We start from the raw sequence: 26,384 nt of genomic DNA, 5'->3' as shown, positions 1-26,384 counted from the left end.
TCATTTTGACTAAAAAATCTGTCCAGACTGATCAAGACGATCAAAAGGGCCTACAAACATCACAACAGATTGTTATGTAGGATTAAAAGCCAAACAACTTAGGAATGTACTTTTCAACGTAACATTTTCAGTCTCTTGGTGATGACATTAAACATCAAAATGTTTGGAATTCATTGTCATAATAATACAGATGGAAATGTTTTTCAGTCACTTTGTAAAATAACTGAATATTTAGACGTTTAATAAATTTGTTACACATTTGACAGTAAAAAAATATACACACTATAAAAAAGCATATGCTCAGGTGAAATATTTACTTTGTGTTGCAAGTCAAAATAGTGTAAACGAAAATCGGAAAATTACCAAGCAAGTGACTTGTCAAAACTTCGTCACCATTACCGATGCTACTCACAAAGATACCTACATTTCCTTATTATCTCGAAAACTGTATTTCATTGTGTTGATCAATGTGACCATACGCCATTACTACCCATAAAAGTGACTAATGCGCTTACGAATGGCGCAGCAGAGGTCGCGAACTAGTCTTGATTTCTGCTATACATCCGGGTACTCACTGGGGAAAAACAATAACAAAGGCAACAACCAGTCCCGGGGAATTGCGTTAGATCAGTGCCCCTTTAAACAACATTTGTTCACTCAGCTGAGTTTATGAGTTTCCTTATCAACGCGTTATATAAAAAAACCAAACAATTCACTGTTAGAAGGGGAGGCTTTCATACTATACTGCATATTATTTGCTCGGGTGGTCAAACTCTGGAACTTTGATGATGGCATGTAATAGTATCCCAGTTGAGTGGATCGATGCTCATGATGTCACTCAGTGGATTGTCTGGTCTAGACTCGATTATTTACAGACTGCCCTCATATACCTAGAATATTGCTGAAAGTGTCCCAAAACATCAAGGCTGTCATTTGCACCACGTTAAATGCATTGACACTGCCAATATATTCCACCCCACCACGGTCGAGGCTATAACATCCAGCTGCTGACATTAGTTATGTTGGATGTCTCTATTGTCACAGGAGAAGAAAACATTGCCCCAGGGTATCGAACGATATTGATGGTTGACAGGTACGTTCAACGACTTCGCTGATCCTGACGAAAGGAACTAACCGTAACACTGGTAACCGGAACTAGATATTATTGAAGTACAGCCGAGAGAGAAGCATGGCGGACAACGTGGCGGAGGGGGTTCAGAAGATGGAGATATCTGGAAAGAAGCAGGCACGACGATTTTGATTATATATCACGTTCTTCAAATCATGATTTCCAGGATAAATTTGTTCCGCTTAGGAAAGAAGATAGGACTCAACTATGTCAGGGCCATGGGAATGGTGTGTTTCTGTTGTGTCAACTTGTGTGCGCCTGATAAAACAAATATACTGTAAATACGCTTGCTACATCATAGATAATGTGGGTAACTGTGAACGATCCGGCTGGATGTGCATGGAAATTCTATTATGATCAGTGTCAAGTAGTCATCACATCGCGTGTTTGTTTCGTCACACCCGCATTGATTGTTAGACGTTGCATCAGCCACCGGGCGGTGTAGACTCAAGTCGTGACGCCCATGAAAAAAAGGGACCAACAATGTTTTCCATGTAACGTTTTTCAAACATGTCATTGCTTTGTTCAGTAGATCTAACCCGGAGAAAATGATCTATTGAACAATATTATTACCTCATATCATTTCAATGATTTAATCATGTTCATGTGGATGAAATTGTTACAACAATAATATTGATTACTTTCCACTGGCGGCTATTTGAAGCAACACCCTTAAGGGCTTATAGTATTTATGTATGTCAGTCATGCTTGACATTGTTTCTATGGGACAGTACAACCTGTACTAACTGAACACCTTACATTTGTATTTCATCAGCCAGTTTGTTGAGAAGAAAGATAACTTTCTCAGTACTATAAACAAGCCGGGCAGCAGTGTGGAGCTATTTAAGAACAAATCAACTCAGGAGTAGAGCAGTCGATTGTTATAGCTAAATCAATACAGGGTAACATTGCCTGTACTCAGTAAAACCTAACCATGGAAGACAAACAAAGCATGGTAAGATATATAGTGCACTGACTTTCTGCCAACATGGTCATGGTTGTATGTACATACTTGTAGTCGTGTCACAGCTGGCAGGAAAAAAATCTATACAGGATTGTGGGGACAAGAATGTGTGCTCTCTCCATGCTATTTGTTGTTTCAATCATATCTATATTTTCAATTCTTTCAACATGCTCAATGGTAGTTTATAATATATACAATCATAATTGGATTAAGTTCTAATCATGCTAATGACTACATGATTTTGTCTTCAGAAATCGAAGAAGAAGGGCTCAGCTGGAGGGGATGGAGCCAACCCTGCTCGGGTAAGTACACTGCTTGGAAAGTGGAAACTTACAAAGGGGGAGAAATATTGGCAGAAGGAAACTGAAAATATTTTGGGCATACCATTGTAGTGAAACTTTGATTACTTGCTAGAAGTCCTAGAGACTGTCAAATATATGTATTATACAGATATGCTATTGCAGCTGCATGACAACATATCTTTCTACATCAAAGTGACTGTATCGTTAGCTCTCCACAGGGTTTTGATCTGGGGCTGTACAACTAATGTAAAAAAAGTGGAAATAGTTTGTTAGGTTTTAGGATATGTTCTCAATGAAAGTTAACCATTTCATGACAGTTGTTGATCTAAATGTGTAGACTTTTAAAAAACTGAAACAGATGAAAAACATGTAACTTGTTGAAATAACTGTGTAAGATGTGACGAATCATCACATGTCACTAGCCTGTGGCAGAGGTACCAGGCTGACCGCATTGAACTCTGGGTAGGAGAGTGCCCCGAATGTTGTTGACGAAGTGTACGAAATGATACAAATGCACATAATATGGCTACCCAGAAACCTTCCTCTTTGTGGACATTTTGGAGGTATAAGTACATGTATGTGTGTAACATTGAACACATGATAAATATCGCTATTTGACATCACCCGATATACCAACATTATGATATGGTGGTAAATATCGCGTCAAGAATAACCCTAATTTACTGATATACAGGTAATACCACACACCCTTAGTTAGCTTTCTCTTTTAACGAATGAATCCAATGTATCCAAACAACTTTTATGAAGTTTCGTGGGTTTTTTTTAAACTTTGCTACTGCAAATGCACATAAAGGTAAACATTTTGTTTGTTTGTTGGTTGGTTTGATGTTTAACGCCGCACTCAGCAATATTCCAGCTATGTGACGGCGCTATGTAAAATAATCGAGTCTGGACCAGACAATTCAGTGATTTACATCATGAGCATCAATCCACTCAATTGGGATTGATGACATCTATCAACCATGTCAGCGACCACCCGATCCCGTCAGTCGCCTTTTACGACAAGCATGAGTTAACGTGAAAATGTCCCAAGCTTGATTTCTTTTTTGTTATTATTTGCAAGAAAATAAGTCACAAAACTGTTCATACAGCCAATAGCAGCCTGTGCCATTTATGCACATGCATATGTTCCAAGAACAAGACACTTTACAGCAGTGTTGTGTGGCGATATTTCTACAGTCCTCTGAACCAGGGGCAGTACATAGCCAAGTAGTTAGATCTTTTTCTCGCCATGCTGAGGACCCTGATACAATGCCCATTTATGGTGTCCCACTATCTTGATATGGCAGGAGTTAGGGGTTTCATTGATTGGAGATTTTGGTATCACTACATGGACTCAATATCACAATATTTGAGTATATATCGATTCACCCATGAAGATCCGGGTTAGAATAGGTCTTCAGCAACCCATGCTTGCCGTAAAAGGCGACTATGCTTGTCGTAAAAGGCGACTAACGGATGAGGTGGTCAAACAACAAAAACAAACAGTATATTGATTAATTATGATGTGGATTATTCTGTGTGTACAGATATAAAGTACCTTTGTAGGCCTGCAATTTAGTGCTAAATATGAACCATGGTAATCGCAATAAATGCAAATGTTTCTGTGGCAATGAAATATTCATTTAGTGTCAACATTCAGAAGTTTGTGTCAATACACAATAATTAAATTTTCGTTGTGTTCATGGAAATTCCTGCATTCTGATTAGCTGAATTGGTCACGTGTTATTGCATTCATTTCCCAATGAATGTAAAAAATTAAGCCACGCCCACCGCGGCGCACTACTTTTATTACTTCGGAATGTCGGGGAATCACAATATTACAGTCGAGGGAATTCCCTTTCTGCTCACGTGTATCGTCATGCACAGGACATTTAGCGACTTTCATGCATATTCATTGTCCAAACTACCCTTTGAAACCGAAGGCCGAGAATGAATGAAACAGCAAACGTGCAGGCTCGCTCGCCTGTTTTTTTCCCGCTCGCCCCGGTTAAACTTTCATGTCTTCGGGTTTCATTTATAACTAGCATTTCTCCAACTGTGATTTACCGTAATCAGGGAAGTAATGTTTGAATCACGCAGTAAATGACCATGTTATTTGAAACTGCCGCCTTCTCTCGGGCATATTTCTTCCGGTTCGTTACAGTCTGACTGTTGCAGTTCTTTTCGCCTCTTGCCTTAATTGACAGGTCAAATGAACATTGTTTTAATCCGACTCTCCGTTGATTGGCTACTGACTGTGTAGGTGTGTCAAGTTATGTGCATAAATTAAACAATCACCTGATTCATGTCACGCCACTGTATGTATTCCTACACCTGGAATGTTTATCAATGTCGTCATTTTTGTCTGTTTTGATATATGCAACTGTTTTGGGTTAAACTATTGTAAATAAAACATGTTTTACGTTGTCAAATTTATTACATTAAGTAATACGTTACCACTGTTATACCGAGGCTGTTGTCTCCCACAACTGCTGCTATAGCGAAATCTACCACAGAGATCTCAATTACCTCATGCAGCACGTGCGTAGCCACCTAGCTGCCATGTGACACCCTTCACTCTTGTCTCCTTCGTCTGCTTAGCAAGACGTGTTTTCTCCTGCTGAAGCGTTCCTTGAAGATTTGGTGATATTTATTATAGTTTATTGTCTAATAAACTGTGCTTTTATGGGGCGTTGCGGTAGCTACGCTTGGTTATAATTTTCCCGCCAAACGGAAAATTTTTCCCGCCCTTTTTTCTATATACTTGTGGGGTTCGCGTATGCACGTTGTGTTTTACGTTTCCCCTGTTCTTGTATGTTTTGGGGGTTAACATAACTTATTTCTTTACTAAAAGTTATATGTGTATGTTATATGTTCACATTGCTCGTTTATTTTCTTGTGAAAATGTTCGTTTGTGAATCATTGTGGTGCGTGCGTTGTAACCATGTTTTGTTCTTTGTTTATAGCAAACAATCAATGTCTGACATGGATATGTCCTCAGTATCCACCCCCTCTACCCCTGCTCCTCGGAGTTATGGGGTGTGCAGAAAGTTTTTGTCGTCCCGGGATCCCCACGATAGTTGCCCGCGGTGCAGGGTTCCTTGCGGGGACACCCGGTGCATCCTGTGCGAAGGTCTGGGGCCTGCGGATTTTGAGCGGTACCGGCTGTACGTACAGTCCGTCTCCACCCCTGTGGTGGCCGGTTCGTCCGGTCGGGGTCCCCGTGCGGGTACCACCTCCTCGGCTGCGGCGGATCCCCTTGCGGCCCTCGGGCTGTCTGGGGATTCCGTCGCCGCATTGTTGTCGAAACTTGTGGATTCCAAGCTGGCGGCCTTATCGCAAGATAGGCCGCTGGCTGTTCCGTCCCCGGCCTCTTCGGTGGCCGCGTGGTCGGACGCGGGGTCCACCGGTAAAGCGGCGGATCTCTTGGCGGCCCGTGTGCTGTCCGGGGATTCCGTCGCTGCATTACTTGCATAACTTGTGGACTCCAAGCTGGCGGCCTTATCTCAGGATAGGCCGCTGGCTGTTCCGTACCCGGCCACTTCGGTGGCCGCAGGGTCGGACGCGGGGTCCACCGGTACGGCGGCGGCTCCCGTGGTCACCGGTCCTTCCCCCGAACCGTTGCTCCCGCTATCGGTTTAGGACCGCGTGGCCATGGTTTATGACCTCTTTGAGGACATGCCCCGGCCGGTACCGCGGGGAATCCACGACTGTGGGTTCCTCCGAGGTATACGATGAGTCTTCCGACACGGCTTTCCCCGCATCAACCTTGCTGCGCGGTTTCAAGCCTTCCTTGGAGAACGCCTTCGCGGCGGCCTCCGGTCGGGGTCTCCCGTTGCCCCGAACACCGGGGTTTTACTCCAGGATATTTCTCGTTCCCAAGTAGGACAGTGCCGAACTCAGAATGATTCACACGTCCGCTCCCTGGCTGTTCACCCGGTTAACCACCCCCATAGTGGGGTTCCTCCACAGGAGGGGTGTCCGGTACTTCGCGTACCTGGACGACTCGCTAGTAGCAAATCGAATGACGGACACCCTGTCACGCCATCTCGATTTCGCACGTCGGCTCTTGGAGCAATTTGGGTGGATTATCAATCTCCCCAAGAGCGAGTTAACCCCTTCTCAGAACTTGCTGTTCATCGGAGGTCGGTTCAACACGGTGTCCCATCGCCTCTTTGTCCCCCCAGACCGGTGGCACAAAATTCAGGCGATGATTGCCAAAGTCTTAGCGGTGCAACAGACTGTTCACTTTTGGGAACAGCTGTTAGGGCTACTTGTATCAGCCCAGGACTGCACCGCACGGGGTCGTCTCCAACTCCGCCCGCTGCAACGGTTTTTAATCCAGTTGTTAGCAACGGAGGTGAACAGTGCGACCGTCGCCCTCCCGGATCGGCTCCGACCGCATCTGGAGTGGTGGACGGTCCCTTACATTGTCTTATCAGGAGTCTCTATGCGGCCCTACCGGGCCACGTTGACCCTGTATACAGACGCCTCTCTAGTGGGCTGGGGCGCCCATCTAAAGGGGGAGGTGAGCTCGGGGCTGTGGTGCTTAGACGAACTAGGTCTTCACATCACTTGTCTCGAGTTCAAGGCAGTGATCAACGCAGTCAATCACTGGAAGCATCGTCTCGTCGACGCCCGGCTCATGCTGGCGACCGACAACACGACGGTAGTGTCCTATGTGAACAAACTGGGGGGAACCCACAGTCACTCGCTACTCGATCTCACGTTCGAGTTTTACGCTCTGGTGGACAGTGTCCCGTGCCAGATACGCGCCCGTCACATCCCAGGTGTGCGGAACGTACTGGCCGATGCTCTATCGAGGCCTCAGGATCCGAGCCCCACAGAGTGGATGCTGAACCCAGTAGTGTTTCAGTGGCTGTGCGAACGTTTGGGTCGTCCTATGGTCGACCTGTTCGCAACGCGGTTCAACAATCAACTCCCGTTGTTTGTATCACCAGTCCCGGTCCCGAGGGCCATCGATCACGATGCTCTCGCGTTAGACTGGACGGGCTTGGTCGCTTATGCTTACCCGCCGACAGCGTTGATACCACACATTCTAAGCCGGCTCCGAGGAGTTCGCTGTCGAATGTTACTGATCGCGCCCATGTGGCCGAACAGATCGTGGTACCCCGACTTGCTGACCCAGGTCAAGCAGTCGCCACTTCCACTGCCTGTGAGACCGGATCTCTTGATCCACCCTCACACCAGTCAGCTTCATCCAAACGCAGGGCAGTTCAATCTGCACGCGTGGATGTTGTCACCGAGCGTCTGAGGAGTAAAGTTTTTTCTCGCCGGGCGTCTCGGGCATACGTTAGTATGCATCGTGATTCTACCCAGAAGGTGTATAATGCACGTTGGGTTATTTTCACGAAGTGGTGTTGTAAACATCACATTCATTCACCAGATAAGGTATCTGTGCAGGATATTGCTCGTTTCATGTCTCACTTGCGAGAGACCCGGAAACTCTCCGGGGGTTCCATTGCCAACTATGTCTCGTCCGTTGCTACGGTACGGGACGTTGCTATGGGTACCAGTCTCTCCAAAGAGCCGGTGATACGGGGTATTATCAAGGGTTTCAAACAGCACGATCTTAAGAAGGGCCGCCTTCGGGCACCGGCCTGGGATCTTTCCCTAGTGTTGCAATCACTTACGGAAGCTCCGTATGAACCCTTGCATAGTGCTTCGTTCCGGCATGTGACTTGGAAAACAGCATTTCTCCTCTCCTTTGCCACGGCGGCACGTGTATCCGAAATTCATGCACTCGATGTCGCCAAGGTACGATTCGATAGGGGTGACGAAGGAGCGGTCCGCCTGGGCCTGCTCATGGGCTTCGTCGCCAAGAATCAGAGAGTCGGGCAAACGGAGAGAGAATTCACTGTAAGATCACTCAAAGAAATCTTACATCCTGCTGATACTGAGGACAGAGCGCTGTGTCCGGTTAGGGCCCTTAAGTATTATCTTAAGGCTTCGAATGAACGTAGACAAGGGCGTGACCGTCTGTTCATATCGTGTAACCCTAATCGCACGGTTGACATACCTCGCAACTCGATTGCGTTGTGGCTTCGTTCTGTCATCAATCTGGCGTACCTGTCTCGGGGGTTACCGGTAGCGGGGTCAAACCCGCACGAGATCAGGGCGCTAGCGGCAACATTTGCCCTACACTCGAATATCTCTGTTCGCAGAATATTACGAGGTTGTTACTGGCGTTCTGACTCGGTTTTTGCCAATCATTACCTCAAACAGGTCGCTGATGCCGTCGTGGAGAGTGTGCACCGTCTTGGCCCGCGGATCGCGGCGCAAGCGGGCACCTAAGGGGTGTGCCCAGCGCAATTCCGAACTCCTCAGGCGTTTGACCTTGCACGGTGGTCAATCTGGGTCTACTCCAATGTTCCCACTGCCGTGGGTACAGGAGTTGGGGTCCCGCAAACCAGCGCACTCACACCACAGGTGAGGGCGGCTTTTTGTGTGCTTTGTCCTTATTTGTATTTTGACAATTATGTCTTTAATTGTCTGTCGTGTATCCCAACCTTGTGATGCATGCTTACAAATACTGGAATTAGGTCACGCGCCTAATGCATACTTTAAGTAGGCTTGCTCTGGGATATACGGTCTGAATGAAATTAATTTCCCTCTTTTCGACTGTTTAACCTGATCTAAGATTAAGCTCACGCGGATACAGTGTTCTCATCCGCTGCGGCGATGAAATACCTATCCAGTGGGGCCGTTTGGAGTCACCAATCGTTTTGGCAATGACGATTGAGCCTTACGGTATGCGCTTGACAGTGCTTTGGTATTCCTATAGGGTAACGCCTAGATAGGTGCATGCGCATCGAGTGCTTCCGCCTTGGTGTTTACTTCCGCTGGTCGGAAGGAACGCTAGCAGTCAGGATTCGGGTTGTAGGTGCTCCCCACCGCCTACTGTGGTAGTCAGCCTCAGTATAACAGTGGTAACGTATTACTTAATGTAATTTGTAGAATTTTCCTATTCGGAATATTCTATAAGTAATACGTTACCACTGGGCTGCTGCCCGCCCGTCCGTCCCCCGAGCACTTGCTCTCGCAGGAGACAAGAGTGAAGGGTGTCACATGGCAGCTAGGTGGCTACGCACGTGCTGCATGAGGTAATTGAGATCTCTGTGGTAGATTTCGCTATAGCAGCAGTTGTGGGAGACAACAGCCTCGGTATAACAGTGGTAACGTATTACTTATAGAATATTCCGAATAGGAAAATTCTACAAAATTATAAGCATTGACTGTATATTTTTTTCGGTTCATTGAGGTATGAATCGAAAAGCCGATGTGCAAACTTTTGTAAGAATCCGCAACGCGGATTCATACAGTTTGCATATCGGCTTTTCGATTCATACCTCAATGAACCGAAAAAAATACACAGTCAATCCTTAAGTATTGACATTACCAATACATTTATATCACGATGTACGATTACATGCCTTGCTAGGATATTGCTGAAACAACCCAACTCAGTGACTGACTCCTCTGAAGCTGTGTTAAGCAACTCATGTTTGGGATTCATTTCAGCTGGAACCTCCGCCAGAGTTCATTGCACACAGAGAACAACTGTGGGCCAAACTAAAGAAGGAGCATGAGGATTGGGTGGCAGCTCAAACTCCCCAGCCAATCAAAATCACTCTACCTGATGGCAAGGTTGTTGAGGGAGAGTCATGGAGAACTTCACCGTATGATGTTGCCAAGGGAATCAGGTAATGGGGTGATGTCATGGCAACGATACAATTCTTGTGGAATTTCAACATTTGAACCAGATTGGTTATTTTCTGTTTGTATGAAACATATCCCATCATTTCATTCATGATTTAACCCGTGGGATTCCAATTTCACCATAATGAACTGTGGGAATTGCCTACTGTAGCGCATATCCCTGTATATAAGTAGTTATTGGCTGTGTTGTCTCAGTCAACGGTTAGCTCAAGTGGAGTTGACACAGTACAATGCTACATGCATACTACTGTTTCTTCATTTTCCTACAATATAAAATGGTGATCCACACACACTTGTTGCACATAAAGGTCTTGATGTCAGAACTTTCCAAATTCAACCTGGAAGGGGCTACAAAGGATATAATCTTAATGCAATGTAAACCATCCACACTTTGTGACATCTTTCTGGACATTCCAAGTTAGAATAGGTCCCTAGTAACCTATGCTGGTTGTAGGAGGTGACCAAATGGATCATGATGTCAGGGTCGGTGACATGGTTGATATCGTGTCCTCGTAACCTGATATTATGGATCATTGTTCACAATATCAGTCACTGGATTGTCTGGTCCAGACTTGATTTTTTCCAGGCAGTTGTGGTATTGCTGGAATAAATTCATTATTGAATAAGACAGAAATTGAAGTCATGTGAAGTCGGACAACAGTCTAGTACAAGAACATCTACTGTAATCTGAACTGTTGTTTTCCATGATCGAACATTTTGAAGATTGAGTTATCATGGTTATGATAGAGATTCATCTTAAAATGGTTTTAAATGCTTAGAAGTAATATAATATTCTACTCTTTATGATTTATGTTCGTGTGATATGAGGGGGCATGGGTGGCCCAGTCGTCTAAGGCGCCGCGATTCGCTGTGCAGAGTTGCGTCCCTTTGGCACGCCAGAAACCTATGATTGTGGGTTCGAATCCAGGTTCGCCCCGATTATGTTTCTAGGTTTGTCAGCACCATATCCGTGCTCGTGGGTTTCACCGAAGTGGTAAACGTCTGGGACCTGCATCACTTCGGGCTTTCCTCCCACATTAAGCTGACACGCCGCGATATAACTGGAATACTGTTAAAAGCGGCATTAAAACCAACTCACTCACTCACTCGTATGATATGATAAATACTACTTCTTGGGACCCGTGAAGATCCGGGGTAGAATATGTCTCCAGCGCCCATGCTTGCCGTAAAAGGCGACTATGTTTGTCGTAAGAGGCAACGAACGGGATCTGGTGGTCAACTTGGTTGATGCATGTCATCATATCCCAATTGCATGGATCGATACTCATGATGTCAATCACTGGATTGTCTGGTCCAAACTTCCTTATTTACAGACCGTCGTCATATAGCTGGAATATTGCTGGGTGCGGCATTAAACAACAAACAAATCACAGCCACGTTATGGGTATGTTTTAAATGCTCAAGCCTTGACCAGGCCAACAAACAAACAAACAAACTACTTCTTGGGAAGTAGTGATAATCATAAGAGATCATTTGGAAACCTCTGCATACCAACTGTTGAGAGCGTATTACAATTGGACATGTATATTTTCCAGCCAGGGTCTTGCAGACAACACTGTGATAGCTAAAGTAAACGGAGAATTGTGGGATCTCGACCGGCCACTGGAGAAGGATGCATCTCTGCAGTTACTCAAGTTTGATGACCCAGATGGTAAACATTTAAACATGTCAACAATGCCGTGAAGAACTTCTCCATAAAGAATACTAATACTACATCTTGATTACTGATAGTGAAGATATATTTGTTATAAAGTATTAAGGATCTCTGAAGGCTAGTAAGAAAATTAGGCAGTCTCTTGCTCACCTTAAGCAGTCTTGTAGAATGGTGAAACAAATCCTTCAGATGATTAGCGTCAGATGACTTTGTTTTGTCTGTTTGTTTTCATTGTATGACTGCTGGAAAAAGTGGAATAATTTGAGTTACTATGACTTTGGTTATGTTGGATATTGATTGTTAAACTGAAATGTGTACTTGCAGCTTTTAGCAACTTAGAAAACCTCTTGTACATTTAGAATCTTCTGGGGATCTGCAAATTTCCGCGAATTTTAGTGACCACAAATTTGTTAAAATCTGATGGCTTCCCCCATAAACTCCTCAAAATTATAGCCCATGCTCCATTGCAAAGACATTTCAGCTGAAAAGGAGAATATCCATTCTCATTCCTGTACATTAACAACTACTGTTCCACGTTTCAGGTCAGTATGTTTTCTGGCACTCCAGTGCTCACATTCTGGGCGAGGCCATGGAGTGCCACTATGGCGGCCATCTTTGTTACGGCCCACCTGTAGAGAACGGCTTCTACTATGACATGTTCCTGGAGGACAGGTAAGTCCAACCTGTGCCGTTCGGTTGACGAATGATAACATAGTAAAGTTGGTGTGGGGAACAGGATTACAATGTTGACTCCGATCTTTAACACGTTACACGACACACACTCTAGCTATTTCTTACACCAAGCCACTCTGTGAAGTGAAACTAGTCAGCTGACATATGTTGATCTCTCCCTTCAGACAAGTATCCAGCAATGACTTTCCCTGTCTTGAGGGCGTCGTCAAGCAGGTTGTCAAGGAAAAGCAGCCCTTTGAGAGGCTAGAAATGAAGAAAGAAGATCTCCTGAAGATGTTTGATGTGAGAATTCTAAATGTTGATATATTTATCAGGTAGTTCATTAAATATTACCAACGGAGATGTTAATAACAAACATTCCTTGAAATATCTTTTTAACATTATTTAATTGTCAATGTATGTTCTGTGTTTCAGTATAACAAATTCAAGCAGAGGATTCTCAATGAAAGAGTAACCACCCCTACCACCACTGTATATAAGTAGGCATTCTTTGTTTCTTACTTTGATTATTTGACATACCTATAATAATAATGATGATGATGATGATGATAATAATGATAATAATGATAATAATGAGTGCAGTTATAATATTGGTTACCCATTTATGCTGCTATGGCAACAGAATTATATTTCAAACAAAGTCTGTTGCCGAAGAAGACACCACATGTGCTTCTGTTTGGGGCAGGAATGAAGCCCAAGAAACAGTCAGAATTTTTCTTAATTGTTTGACTTACTTGTTAATCCTAGAGAGGCTTAGGTACTTGAGTTTACGATGAATGTTTAACTGTGTATAGATGCAGACTTGTGTTGAGGACTTGAGTTTCAACTGTACATTGCTCTGTTTTTAGATGCGGCCCTTTAATTGATTTATGTCGTGGGCCTCATGTACGACATACTGGCAAGGTCAAGGCCATGAAGATAACCAAGGTGAGAGTTTTGGTCTTCCTCATCAAGTTTGAATACTGTGGATCATGTGTCGTCGCGATCTGATGAGACGGGTCATTGCTCACACTGGCAGCCATTAGATGACCCACTGACCCATTATGCTATTGAAGAATGTGTATCTCTGGGGGACTGCATCATATACTGTTTGCCCCCCACTCCCCCTGCCCCTTTTTATGTATTATAGCTATGATAAATTAGGATGAACTTGCTGATACACAAACAGTATCACTGTTTTAATACCTCGAGACATGATCATATGAGTACCCACAGGGAATTACTAGAACACTGAATCAGGGAATGCTTTAAATGGGATATTAAGGATGGCGAAGTTTGTGTGACCTGTGATCTTTGTGTTACCCAGAATTCCTCCACCTACTGGGAAGGGAAGGCAGATGCGGAGTCTCTACAGAGGATCTACGGCATCTCGTTCCCCGACAACAAACAGCTGAAGGAGTGGGAACACTTCCAGGCAGAGGCAGCCAAGAGGGACCACCGCAAAATTGGAAAGGTGGGAACAACTGGATACCTTAAACATACTTGGGGACAACCGTGGCCCAGTTGGCTTTCCTTCTGCAAGTCCATGTGCAGAGTTGTGTCCCTTAGTCAAGCTAAATTGTATGGCTGTGGGTTCGTTCCATATGTGCCCTGCGTTTGACTCGTGGTTGGTCAGCACCATACCTGTTTGTGGTTTTCACCAAAGTGACAAATGTCAAGGTCACATGAAGATGACAGCCGTGATATGACTGAAATACTGGTCAAAGCAGCTTTAAACCCAAATAACTCACTCACTCATGACCTATTGATTGTATACAGCATTTTGTATGAATTTCGCTGTTATATTATCACATATTTATAATACATTGTCATGAAAGCCATATAGGCCAGATTACCTCCCAGAAATCGACCTGGGAAGATCCGGTAGAATAGGTCTTCAACAACCCATGCTTGTCGTAAGAGGCGACTAACAAGATCAGATGGTCAGGCTCGCTGACTTGATTGATGCATGTCATCGTATCCCAATTGCCTGGATCGATGTTCATGATGTCAATCACTGGATAGTCTGGTCCAGACTTGATTATTTCCAGACCGCCGCCATATAGCTGGACTATTACTGAGTGCGGTGTTAAACAACAAACAAACCACATGTTGGTCACAATAGCCAACTGATGAGAATTTGGCAGAACTGTTTGTTATTGTCAGAGTCCCATTGCTGTTCCTGTTGTCAGAACCGTGTTCACTATTTTGCTTTTGTTTAGGATTACATCTGATCACAAATCTGACAAGGAACAATGAAGGGGAATACCTTGGTTGTATTTTGAGGACTGATAGCTTTTGGCTGTCACATTGTAAGGCATCTCTTCTTTTTGAAATCCTAAGGTGTCAGCTTTAAGCTGTTGGTCTTTGTTGAATGTCTGTTTGATCTGATTCAATTTGTCTTTCAGGAACAAGAGTTATTTTTCTTCCATGAACTGAGCCCTGGAAGCTGTTTCTTTTTACCCAAAGGAGCTTTCATATATAACACACTAGTAGATTTTATCAAGGTGAGTGTCTGAAGCAGCTTTCATATGTAATTGTTCAGACGATGTATATATGTGAACATGTCTACAGACATTGAATTGTTCAGACGATGTATATATGTGAACATGTCTACAGACATTGAATTGTTCAGACGATGTATACATGTGAACATGTCTACAGACATTGAATTGTTCAGACGATGTATACATGGTCCACTGATCTTGTTCCAGTCGGAGTACTTAAAGAGAGGTTTCCAGGAAGTGGTGTCACCCAACATTTACAACAGCAAGTTATGGGAGGTGTCTGGTCACTGGCAGCATTATGCTGTAAGTACTTGCCTGTAACCATAGTAACATAGTTCTGAAAAGTAAGATATTAATGTATTCTAATGGAAAAAATATAATGCTATATTGAAGATGAAGGAACTTTGAAATTTACGATTACTATAATGGAAAATTCTTTTGAATTTTGTTTGCAGGAAAATATGTTCTCATTTGAAGTTGAAAAGGAAACCTTTGCCTTGAAGCCAATGAACTGCCCTGGCCATTGGTAAGTGAGTGAGGTTTTACGCTAATTTTAGCAATATTCCAGCAATATCACAGCAGGAAACACCATTATTAGGCTTCACATATTGAAACCAAATCGGGAATCGAACCGGGTCTTCGGCGTGACAAGTGAATGCTTTAACCACTAGGCTTCCCTGCCACCCCAGCCATTGGTAAGACTTGATTTAGTGAAACCTATGTGATATTTAAACTTTCTCTATGATTTAAAAACATTGCATTACATGTAAGAAAAATATTATAATTTTTGACTGAAAGTAAAGCTGTATTGTATGTTCGTGTATAGTTTGATGTTCGACCATCGAAACCGGTCATGGCGAGAGCTCCCACTCAGAATGGCAGACTTTGGCGTCCTCCATCGTAATGAGTTGTCCGGAGCACTGTCCGGGCTGACCAGAGTGAGGCGGTTCCAGCAGGATGATGCCCACATCTTCTGCAGATTTGACCAGGTATGTGAAGTGTCTGGACGATTATTAGGTGCACTGATGTATGATACAATATGATACATGCTAGACTCCCTGTGGAGACTCCAGTTCCAGATCAGAATATGTCCTTATTATCCAGGCTTGTTTCCCTGTGGGGATTCCAAAGCTGAATGGGTCCCTGGTACCAATGCTTGTCTCCTTGTGGAGATTCTAGTTCCAGAACAGAATAGGTCCCCAGTACCCATGCTTGTCTTCCTGTGGGGATTCCAAAGCTGAATAGGTCCCTGGTACCCATGCTTGTCTCCCTGAGGGGATTCCAGTTGCAAATTAGAATAGGTGCCTTGTACCCATGCTTGTCTCCTTGTGTGGGACCGCCTCCGTGGTCTAGTGGTAGAGTATCTGACCAGAGAGCGCAAGGAAGGGGATTCGATACCCGCCCGCGTCATACCAAAAGTATTGTTTTACCACTTACCTGACGCTACGTCTATAGCACTGTGTAGCATCGGGTAAGTATAAAAACATTGCATTTAATCAGAAATACTCACTGTTGTTACTCTGTCTGGCGCTCGGGCATTAAGGGGCTAAAACAAGGACTGGTCAGCTCGGAGTCAGTATACTGTGTCTGAGTGGGGTATTAATTTTAAACTGTGGCAGGGTATCTCAGTGGGCTAGCACTATAACATCAGCATTAGTCCGGACCAGTACAAGCAGCCACAAACGCACGCAGGCATGCATGTGCATGCACATCGTTATATAAGTGCAATAATCTTGAACGCGAGGTTAAACCCCGTTTCACCTCAACTCAACCTTGTGGGGAAGCCAGGTCAGAATAGGTCCCTAGTACCTAATGCTTATCTCCTTGTGGGGAAGCCAGGTCAGAATAGGTCCCTAGTACCCCATGCTTATGTACTTGGTAGGGATCCTAGGTCAGAATAGGTCCCTCATACCCAATGATGGCAGTAACAGTTGACAAGAACAGCAGCTGATCTGATGGTGACAATGTGTGACATCATTCACAAACCCACTCACTGATGACATGTGTGTGTTGCAGATCAAGGATGAGATCCAGGGCTGCCTGGAGTTCCTGAAGCATGTGTATGGAGTGTTTGGGTTCAGCTTCCAGCTGAAGCTGTCCACCAGGCCGGAGAAGTTCCTTGGAGACATCGAAGTCTGGAATGATGCTGAGAAGGTGAGCTCATCGTATTTATAGCCCTGTGCCTCATTTAAGTCCGGGGTAGAATAGGTCTTCAGCAACCCATTCTTGCCGTAATAGGCGACTATGCTTGTCGTAAGAGGCGACTAATGGCATCGGGTGGTCAGGCTCGCTGACTTGGTTGATGCATGTCATCGCATCCAAATTGCGTGGATCGATGCTCATGATGTCAGTCACTGGATTGTCTGGTTTCACACTCGATTATTTACAGACCACCGTCATACAGCTGGAATATTGCTGAGTGCGGCGTTAAAAAACAAACAAACAAACCTTCCACCAAGTGACCCCAGCGCTACAAATGTAAAAGTCTACGTGAGAGTAAGGACATTACGATCGCTGTAGCGCTAAGATCACTTCGTAACATGGGGCCCTGACCAGTCATTTAAGGCAGCGTTATAACCACTCAGTAAGCAGGATCTGTTTATTGTGTTTCCAGGCCCAGGATGAGTGCCAATATTTGTGTCACAGTAATATTTACATACATGTGGTGCCAATGCTAAAAATAGCGTCAATTAATATTAGCTCCAGGACTTGTGTAAGGAACTTCCGTGACAATATATTGTCAAGTGCTCAATTGACTTGTACTACTTGACCTTAGTGCAGATAAATATTCTGCTGGCACCAGTAAGTTTTGTCTCCAATAACCATTCATCATTTTAATGGAGTGATGAATACAAGTATTCATGATCAACTAACATTGTGGTATGCTCAGTGCTGTTACTTGTTTTAATGAATGAAAAAAGGTAACTACATTTGAATTGGAGGTGGAGTTTATGATCTCATAATGCTCATAAAGAATTAAGATTATGATCATGATCATTTTAGAAATGCTATGAAAATAACAGTTGGAGTTCATGTAGAGCCTTGTGTGAAAAGACACAGTATCAACAGAATCCAAGTGGCATTTTTGTAATGAAAAGTGATGTTGTTGCAGCAACTGTCTGAGAGTTTAAGCAAGTTCACTGACAAGTGGGAACTCAACCCTGGTGATGGCGCCTTCTATGGTCCCAAGGTGAGTAAGTTAGACAGACGTTCTTGATACCTGTAAAGATCCGTTAGAATAGGTCTTCAGCAACCCATGCCTGCCGTAAAAGGCGACTATGCTTGTCGTTAGAGGCGACTAACGGGATCGGGTGGTCAGGCTTGCTGACTTGGTTGATGCACATCATCGTAACCCATTTGCGTGGATCGATGCTCATGGTATCAATCGCTGGACTATCTGGTCCAGACTCGATTATTTCCAGACTGCCGTCATGTAGCTGGAATATTGCTGCATGCGGTGTTAAACAACGAACAAACAAACAAACGTTCTTGATGTGTGGACAAAAGTCTGATTGATACATGAAATTTGAAGTGTTGTGTGTTTTTGTGGATTCGCGGGCTGAATTAGATAAGAACCTGGATGTCGCACTTTATGAATTGGTGTCATTGTGCTCTTACAGCTTCGAAAGATCTGACAGCCACGGACCACTAACTTTCGTAGCCAACACTCAATCATTTACAGGCTGCTGTGAAAATCAGAATAAAACAGCATTCTCTCACTTGGTTTGCTGATTGAAGATTGTTTATCATCCAGAACTGGCTTCCACAGGAGACATTGTTGCAATAAAATTGCAGTACAATGTCCTTGTAGACCATTGTGATGTCATCGGTTTCCATGATGTAACAATCAAATGACCTCACTAATAGCACTGTCACTGAAGCTGGGCTGTGTTCCACAAAGTGATTGTAGCACAGCTACTGTCATAACTTGGTTACAGTGTGGGAGTTGAAATGCCAGCCTCAGTACTATGATCATTTGTGGAATGGGCCCTGGTTAGCTGGATCTTTTACAATCAGGACACTACTTATTACTGTTTATGAACTTAAAAATTTGGAATAATTATGTTGGATAATAAATAGAATCTCATCTATCAAATATATCAATGCTTGTCGTTAGAAGTATAGATGAGTGTTGATATGTACTGTGCATAAAAAGTAGGGGATATTTTGTTTTGAGGTGAAACTTAAATGTCTGGCAGTAAAAGTAAGTGATTTATTTGGGAAGCACATTTCCTGAGAAATCAAGCTCCTGTACACAACATTGTAACAGTCATGAAGCAGGGGCGTTTTACCCGATATCAGTGACGTTGGCTGCAAATGCAAATTTCGAATTTGACCCCTGACCTCTTTAACGACCTAGTGCGCCACCATCTCATCACACCAACTATTAGAGCCCATCAGATCTGATTGCCTCCTCCCCAGCAGATATCGTTTCCATTTGCCAATACCATATAGATCAGATGGATGATTCCCATCATCCCCAAGTTTTTGGGCATAGTATCTTTGATTTCAAAAGACAATCATGTGAGATTCTCTATTTGAGAGTACTCATGTTTCAGATCGACATCACCATCCTGGACGCCCTCCGTAGAGCCCACCAGTGTGCCACCATCCAGCTGGACTTCCAGCTGCCGAACAGGTTCAACCTGGGATACATCAAGTAGGTAGTACTGGAAGAGGACAACAATCTGATCATGTGAACTTCAAGAGCAGTATCTTTCATCTGTACTGAAACAGTTCAAACATGAATTGAAAAGATATCAGTGTGGGGAATTTCTTGTCTGTGTGTTTAGTGACTAAAATCCCATATGTAAGTGTTTAATGTCGAAACATCCAAGTCAGAACTGTTAGGTGTGTCAAATATTTTGGGGTACTCCAATAAATGTGGAGATGGAACTGATGCACTTGTTTTGACATGTAATGGCAATATTTTATATGTGTCTCTTTTATGTTTCACTTCCTGTTTCCAGCGAGCAAGGAGAGAAAGACAAGCCTGTCATAATCCACCGTGCCATCCTTGGATCTGTGGAGAGAATGATTGCCATCTTGTGTGAGAACTACGGTGGAAAATGGTGTGATATTCTTCAGGATATGTATCTATATTAATGTACAACTGTTTGGAAAATTCTCATTAATATATAAGATCTCCAGGGGTGAGAATCTTCCGGGGATCTACAAATTTCCACGAATTTCAGTGACCACAAATCTGTTAAATCTGATCTCTTTCCCCATAAACACCCCCAAATTATGGACCAAGCTCCATAGCAAAGAAGTTTCAGCTGAAAAGGAAAATATCCATTCTCATCCCCGGATCTCTACAAAGACTTGTTGATAACTGAATTTTCCTGATGACCTGGCAGATTGTTAGTACCTATTGGTCAGTGGTGTTCTGGTACACCAATTAATGATATATCATTTTAGCACCAGCAGTAAATTTTCCAGGCCACATTTTGGGACTAAGTAAGAAAGCAATAGACAGTTGACTTTGCAGACTTGGTGCCGTGTTTGTTGGTCTCATGTTGTCTACTCCTGTGTGTTGCAGGCCCTTCTGGCTTTCCCCTCGCCAGTCTTGTGTCATTCCTGTTGCACCTGCCTTCGATGAATACGCAAACGAGGTAACACACATTTCAACAGAAATGGACATTAAAAATATTTTTTCACATACCTATTTTCAAGGGTTTTTTCTTCTTTTCTATTTCTCTCTTTAGCAGGGTGAAGATGTGTGGTCAGGGTAGGGTCCCCAGTGCCCCAGGGTGAAGATGTGAGGTCAGGGTAGGGTCCCCAGTGTACCAGGGTGAAGATGTGTGGTCAGGGTAGGGTCCCCAGTGCCCCAGGGTGAAGATGTGTGGTCAGGGTAGGGTCCCCAGTGCGCCAGGGTGAAGATGTGTGGTCAGGGTAGGGTCCCCAGTGCACCAGGGTGAAGATGTGGGGTCAGGGCAGGTGCGCCAGGGTGAAGATGTGAGGTCAGGGTAGGTGCCCCAGTGCCCCAGGGCAAAGATGTGAGGGCAGGTTAGGTGCACCAGGGTGAAGTTGTTGGGTCAGGGCAGGTGCCTCAGGGCGAAGATGTGAGGGCAGGGTAGGTGCACCAGGGTGAAGATGTGAGGTCAGGGTAGGTGCCCCATTGTCTCAGGGTGAAGATGTGAGGGCGGGGTAGAGTCCCCAGAGCCCCAGGGTGAAGATGTGAGGTCAGGGTAGGTGCACCAGGGTGAAGTTGTGGGGTCAGGGTAGGGTCCTGAATGCCCCAGGGTAAAGATGTGGGGTCAGGGTAGGGTCCCCAGTGCCCCAGGGTGAAGATGTGAGGGCAGGGTAGGTGCACCAGGGTGAAGTTGTGGGGTCAGGGTAGGGTCCTGAATGCCCCAGGGTGAAGATGTGAGGGCAGGGTATGGTCCCCAGGGTGAAGTTGTGTGGTCAGGGTATGGTCCCCAGGGTGAAGTTGTGTGGTCAGGGTAGGTCCCCAGGGTGAAGATGTGGTGTCAGGGTAGGGTCCCCAGTACCCCAGGGTGAAGATAGGGTGTCAGGGTAGGGTCCCCCATGATAATGGGTGGTTACAATGTGGGACTTGGCTGAAGGTATGTCATGCGTCAACAGCAAGGATTGCTGTTCACACTCACTCACTCACTCACTCACTCACTCACAGCTGTTATGTGATGTCTATGCTCCATGAACACATCAATGTGTTGCTGTAGACCTGCTGAGCACTTCGCTAGTCAAAAAGAATATCAAATTGTTTGATACGAAGTATATCTTAGAAGATGACGGAAGACAAAGTTGACAAAATTTTGTGGATAGCGGTTTCTTTATTATACTGTAGTAGGGAAGTTTCAGTATAGATCCTTATACCATTGTTAAGTAAGGTATAAGCATCTTGACAATGGTATAAGGATCTATACCAAAACATCAATGTTACAGTATAATAAGGAAATTGTTATCCATAAACTTTTGTCTATTTTAAAAGAATATATGTGAAGGTGCAAACAAACCTCAAGTTGGAGTGTATCCGATTGTGTTATTGCATCCCAGCATGGATCAATGACTAGTTGTTAGACAAGGCACCTCTTGTAGTCTCTCTCCGGTCGCCTCTGTAATACTTTTTGTCTTGTCCAGGTGAGGAGACAGATTCACTCGGCTGGGTTTGTGTGTGAGACCGATCTGGACACCGGAGCTACTCTCAACAAGAAAGTCAGGAATGCTCAGCTGAGCCAGTACAACTTCATCTTTGGTACGTGCTACTAGTGTTCTGAATCTTAGTTTGCAAATCAATGCCAATGTCACCAAATTCTGTCTGGACACCATGATTTATCATGATGTCACTTTGTGGCTGACTCAGGTCGAAACTTATTGGCAAGCACAATTATTTCATGATTGGCCTTGGATATTATCAGACCCCTCAAAATATAGGCCATAGTGCGTGCTAACTGTACTGGGGCTGGGACGGGTACCCGGGTCGGGTGGGTACTGAGTAGGACCCGGGTACCCTCAGGACTACCCGGACCCGTGGTTAGTCATGTGATATATAGTTTAATGACAAAAATTATCTGAAACTCTATGGTTACACTGCAAGTCACTAATGTTCGCATTTCTTTCTGACTATGCACCCATTCCTTCTGACTTTTCATATGGTTGAATAAAGATATAACTTAAGTCAACTTCAGATCGTTTAATACATGTATCTAAATACGTTTTGCAAGTGCTGTGGTAAAACAAAATCCCTAATCGGACATTTTGTATCTCTTGAGACCTACACAGGGTACTCGGGTAGGGTCGGGTAATAGAGGGGTGGGTACCCAGGTAGTAAATTTGGACTCGTCCCAGCCCTATTCTGTACCATGGAATCGGGATCTTCAATACTTGGTTTTTGTCCCATGGTTCAACATGCTTTGGTATTCTGACCTGTTACCATTGTTATTTCATTTAACATGAATCCTAAGCACAAGTTTTTATTTTTATTTTTTATTGTTGTAAAATTGTGTTGAATCCTGAAATATTTTGGCAACCACATAACAGTCTTGATGGGCAGTTGGATATGCATATGACAAGGAATATTATATTAAAGGAAGTTGTTATCCAAACTATTCCTTGTCGCAAGGAAATAATATTTGACGTCATAAAAATCTTGAACTTGAAATCTGATAGACGTGTAAACCATACTCACTAGAAACAAGCTTATTGTCATTAAACAAGGATGAGCTCTCAGTGTTAAACTGAACCTTATCAATATACCTAATCTCCACAGTTGTTGGTGAGAAGGAGAAAGAGAACAAGACTGTCAACGTGCGTACCCGAGACAACAAGGTTCACGGTGAACACGGCATTGACCATGTGATCTCAAGGTTCACCCACTTCAAGACCAGCCGATCCCCCGATGCTGAGGAGACCTTCTAGACTCCACAAATACAGCAGCACTGCTCTGTGCCCAAGGCAGAACAGTGACACTGTCCTGTGAACACTTCCAGTGAATGTGAAAACTCAGATATATTTGTTTCACTTGGGTAAATTATTTGCAGATAACAGTGTTGTGTAAAGGATATGATGTCACATTGAAATTAAACTCCATTCATGAATGATGAATAGGACTGTATTCTCTGTGTGATGGGGACTTCAGGCAGTAATACTACTGTAGACTTAGGTTCGTGTTTTCGTTCCTAGATATAGTTATCACAAGGTTATGAAGCACTCTAGTCTTACATCTTTTGTAGAAAACCTCATTGCCCAGTTGTAGAGATAGATGTGATTATTTCCATATTGATCTTATTTATTTTCATGACTCTTGTTCATCTTTGTTATTACCGATACATACTTTTATGTAGAATCGACATCTACAACTTTTGTCTGGAATGCAGAACATTCTGTGATATGGATCTTTCTGTTCATTACGTTCATATCTAAACATTTAGTTGACATTTGACAGGTTGAGAACACCAATAATTGTACAAAATAAATTATAAAGATTCATAAAGATGTACTTGAAACGATATAACAGCTTATGTTAACACAGGATAGTACTGAAGTAATCACATTCATGGTAATTCCGATATGACCATTGTTCCACTGTCATATCTTATCTTCAGCCAGTTTTCTTCTTTGAGCGGATGAGATAGCCTAGTGGTTAAGGCCATGTCACCCAACACCTAGGTTTGATTCCTTACATGAGTGGGGAGGTCGGGTAGCCTAGTGGTTAAGGCCATGTCACCCAACACCTAGGTTTGATTCCTTAAATGAGTGGGCAGGTCGGGTAGCCTAGTGGTTAAGGCCATGTCACCCAACACCTAGGTTTGATTCCTTACATGAGTGGGGAGGTCGGGAACCTAGTGGTTAAGCATTCGCTCGTCAGACCAGGGTTTGATTCCCGACATGGGTACAATGTGTGAAGCCCTTTTTCTGGTGCCCCCCACCGTGATATTGCTGGAATTTTGCTAAAAGCAACGTAAAACCATACTCACTCACTAACCTTCCATGAGTAAAATGTTTGAAGCCAATTATTCGTTTCTCCTCGCCATGATATAGTTTGAAGTATCACAAAGGTGGCACAAAATATTCACTACAATGCCTGACCAAGACACTTGTTCCACAGTCTTCTGGATGTAGTTTTTTCTCACGTCATTGGTCACATACGGTCACTTTGCCAAATGAAAGTACAGAGTGAAACAATATATGGCAACCATTCAACCAGAATATTACCTGTATCACACCTTGACACTTTCATTTTGTTACATGACAACCATGCATGAATGCTTGTGATATGACTAGGGAAATTGTGTGTATTCTTATCAGTGTGTACGGAGCATAGCCACAAACGGAGGGCTATATGGGAATCAATGTGTATGTGTGCTGTTAAATTCAGCTATATATGGTATTACTTTGGATTTGAAACTGTAGTAGCCGTGGTCAGATGTTCTGAAGCATGTAACTAACAGGAGGAACATTTGGATTAGCATCTAGTGTACACTTAACGCTGTAAAGATCAAGAATAATTGTGAGAAATATTAGACCCACACCCAGAATGGGCCATTTTGTGCAGAGCACATGATTCAGATTCTGTGTACATACTACAGATAGAACTCTGCCTCTGATTGATTCATCAAGTAGTTCCTTTGTTTCTTGCAATAGCGGGTAAGTAGCATAGTCCAGTGGTTAAAGCGTTCGCTTGTCACGCGGAAGACCTGTTTTCGATTTCCTGGATGGGAATGTGTAAAGCACATTCCTGGTGTTTTCCACGTTAATATTGCTGGAATATTGCTGAAAGCAGTGTAAAACCGTACTAATTGCTATAGCTGACGCACAATGTGTGACAGCAGCAATACGATGTTAGAATCGTATTGTATCCAACAATTTCACACAGGCAAGTTGTTTCTTGTACATTATGTTTGCTGGGTGATAAGGGACAAAGGGAAAAGTGATAACATGAACTAACAACAGTAGGTGCGAGATAAACACAGCTCAACCAGTAGGCACGGTGAGCCAGGGCTCTGTTCCTCCAGCACTGTGAGCCAGGGCTCTGTTCCTCCAGCACTGTGTGCCAGGGCTCTGTTCCTCCAGTACTGTGTGCCAGGGCTCTGTTCCTCCAGCTCTGTGAGCCGGGGCTCTGTTCCTCCAGCTCTGTGTGCCAGGGCTCTGTTCCTCCAGCACTGTGTGCCAGGGCTCTGTTCCTCCAGCTCTGTGAGCCGGGGCTCTGTTCCTCCAGCTCTGTGAGCCGGGGCTCTGTTCCTCCAGCACTGTGAGCCAGGGCTCTGTTCCTCCAGCTCTGAGAGCCGGGGCTCTGTTCCTCCAGCTCTGTGTGCCAGGGCTCTGTTCCTCCAGCTCTGTGTGCCAGGGCTCTGTTCCTCCAGCTCTGTGAGCCGGGGCTCTGTTCCTCCAGCTCTGTGTGCCAGGGCTCTGTTCCTCCAGCACGGTGAGCCAGGGCTCTGTTCCTCCAGCACGGTGAGCCGGGGCTCTGTTCCTCCAGCACTGTGAGCCAGGGCTCTGTTCCTCCAGCACGGTGAGCCGGGGCTCTGTTCCTCCAGCACTGTGAGCCGGGGCTCTGTTCCTCCAGCTCTGTGAGCCGGGGCTCTGTTCCTCCAGCACGGTGAGCCGGGGCTCTGTTCCTCCAGCTCTGTGAGCCAGGGCTCTGTTCCTCCAGCTCTGTGTGCCAGGGCTCTGTTCCTCCAGCACGGTGAGCCAGGGCTCTGTTCCTCCAGCACGGTGAGCCAGGGCTCTGTTCCTCCAGCTCTGTGAGCCAGGGCTCTGTTCCTCCAGCACTGTGAGCCAGGGCTCTGTTCCTCCAACACTGTGTAGAACAAACTATATAGATAAAGGAGGGTGGGGGCCTGTGCTATTCCTTCAATATTGTAGTGAGATGTGGTGAACTCTTTACCATCTTGCAATTGGTATGCTCAAATAAAATGTTGTTCTTTAA

The 26,384-nt window shown here is 44.3% G+C and overlaps 1 protein-coding gene across 4 annotated transcripts; it reads left to right on the top strand.

Annotated features, from left to right (window-relative positions):
• The first annotated feature begins 1,142 nt into the window (after positions 1 to 1,142).
• LOC124113397 (threonine--tRNA ligase 1, cytoplasmic-like) lies at positions 1,143 to 26,384 on the top strand. Of its 4 annotated transcripts, XR_007219991.1 has the most exons (21): positions 1,224 to 1,356; positions 2,345 to 2,395; positions 9,941 to 10,122; positions 11,695 to 11,810; positions 12,356 to 12,485; positions 12,671 to 12,788; positions 12,921 to 12,985; positions 13,355 to 13,433; positions 13,813 to 13,959; positions 14,894 to 14,992; positions 15,200 to 15,295; positions 15,448 to 15,518; positions 15,819 to 15,981; positions 17,009 to 17,146; positions 18,105 to 18,182; positions 19,552 to 19,652; positions 19,963 to 20,064; positions 20,535 to 20,607; positions 22,097 to 22,211; positions 23,226 to 24,150; positions 24,289 to 26,384. XR_007219991.1 is itself a non-coding variant. In XM_046473724.2 (20 exons), the coding sequence occupies exons 1-20, from the start codon at positions 1,190 to 1,192 to the stop codon at positions 23,372 to 23,374; spliced, it is 2,130 nt and encodes a 709-aa protein (XP_046329680.1). In that variant the 5' UTR covers positions 1,143 to 1,189; the 3' UTR covers positions 23,375 to 26,384. The 4 variants fall into 4 exon arrangements, 3 of the variants coding, with proteins under 3 accessions (XP_046329680.1, XP_046329679.1, XP_046329681.1); XM_046473724.2 differs by having other exon boundaries at positions 1,143 to 1,246; positions 23,226 to 26,384; XM_046473723.2 differs by having other exon boundaries at positions 23,226 to 26,384.

Source organism: Haliotis rufescens, unplaced genomic scaffold, assembly GCF_023055435.1.
Source record: "Haliotis rufescens isolate VD_foot unplaced genomic scaffold, xgHalRufe1.0.p SCAF_1, whole genome shotgun sequence".
Classification (NCBI taxonomy): Eukaryota; Metazoa; Mollusca; class Gastropoda; order Lepetellida; family Haliotidae; genus Haliotis; species Haliotis rufescens.
This window is presented reverse-complemented; position numbering and strand designations above follow the sequence as displayed.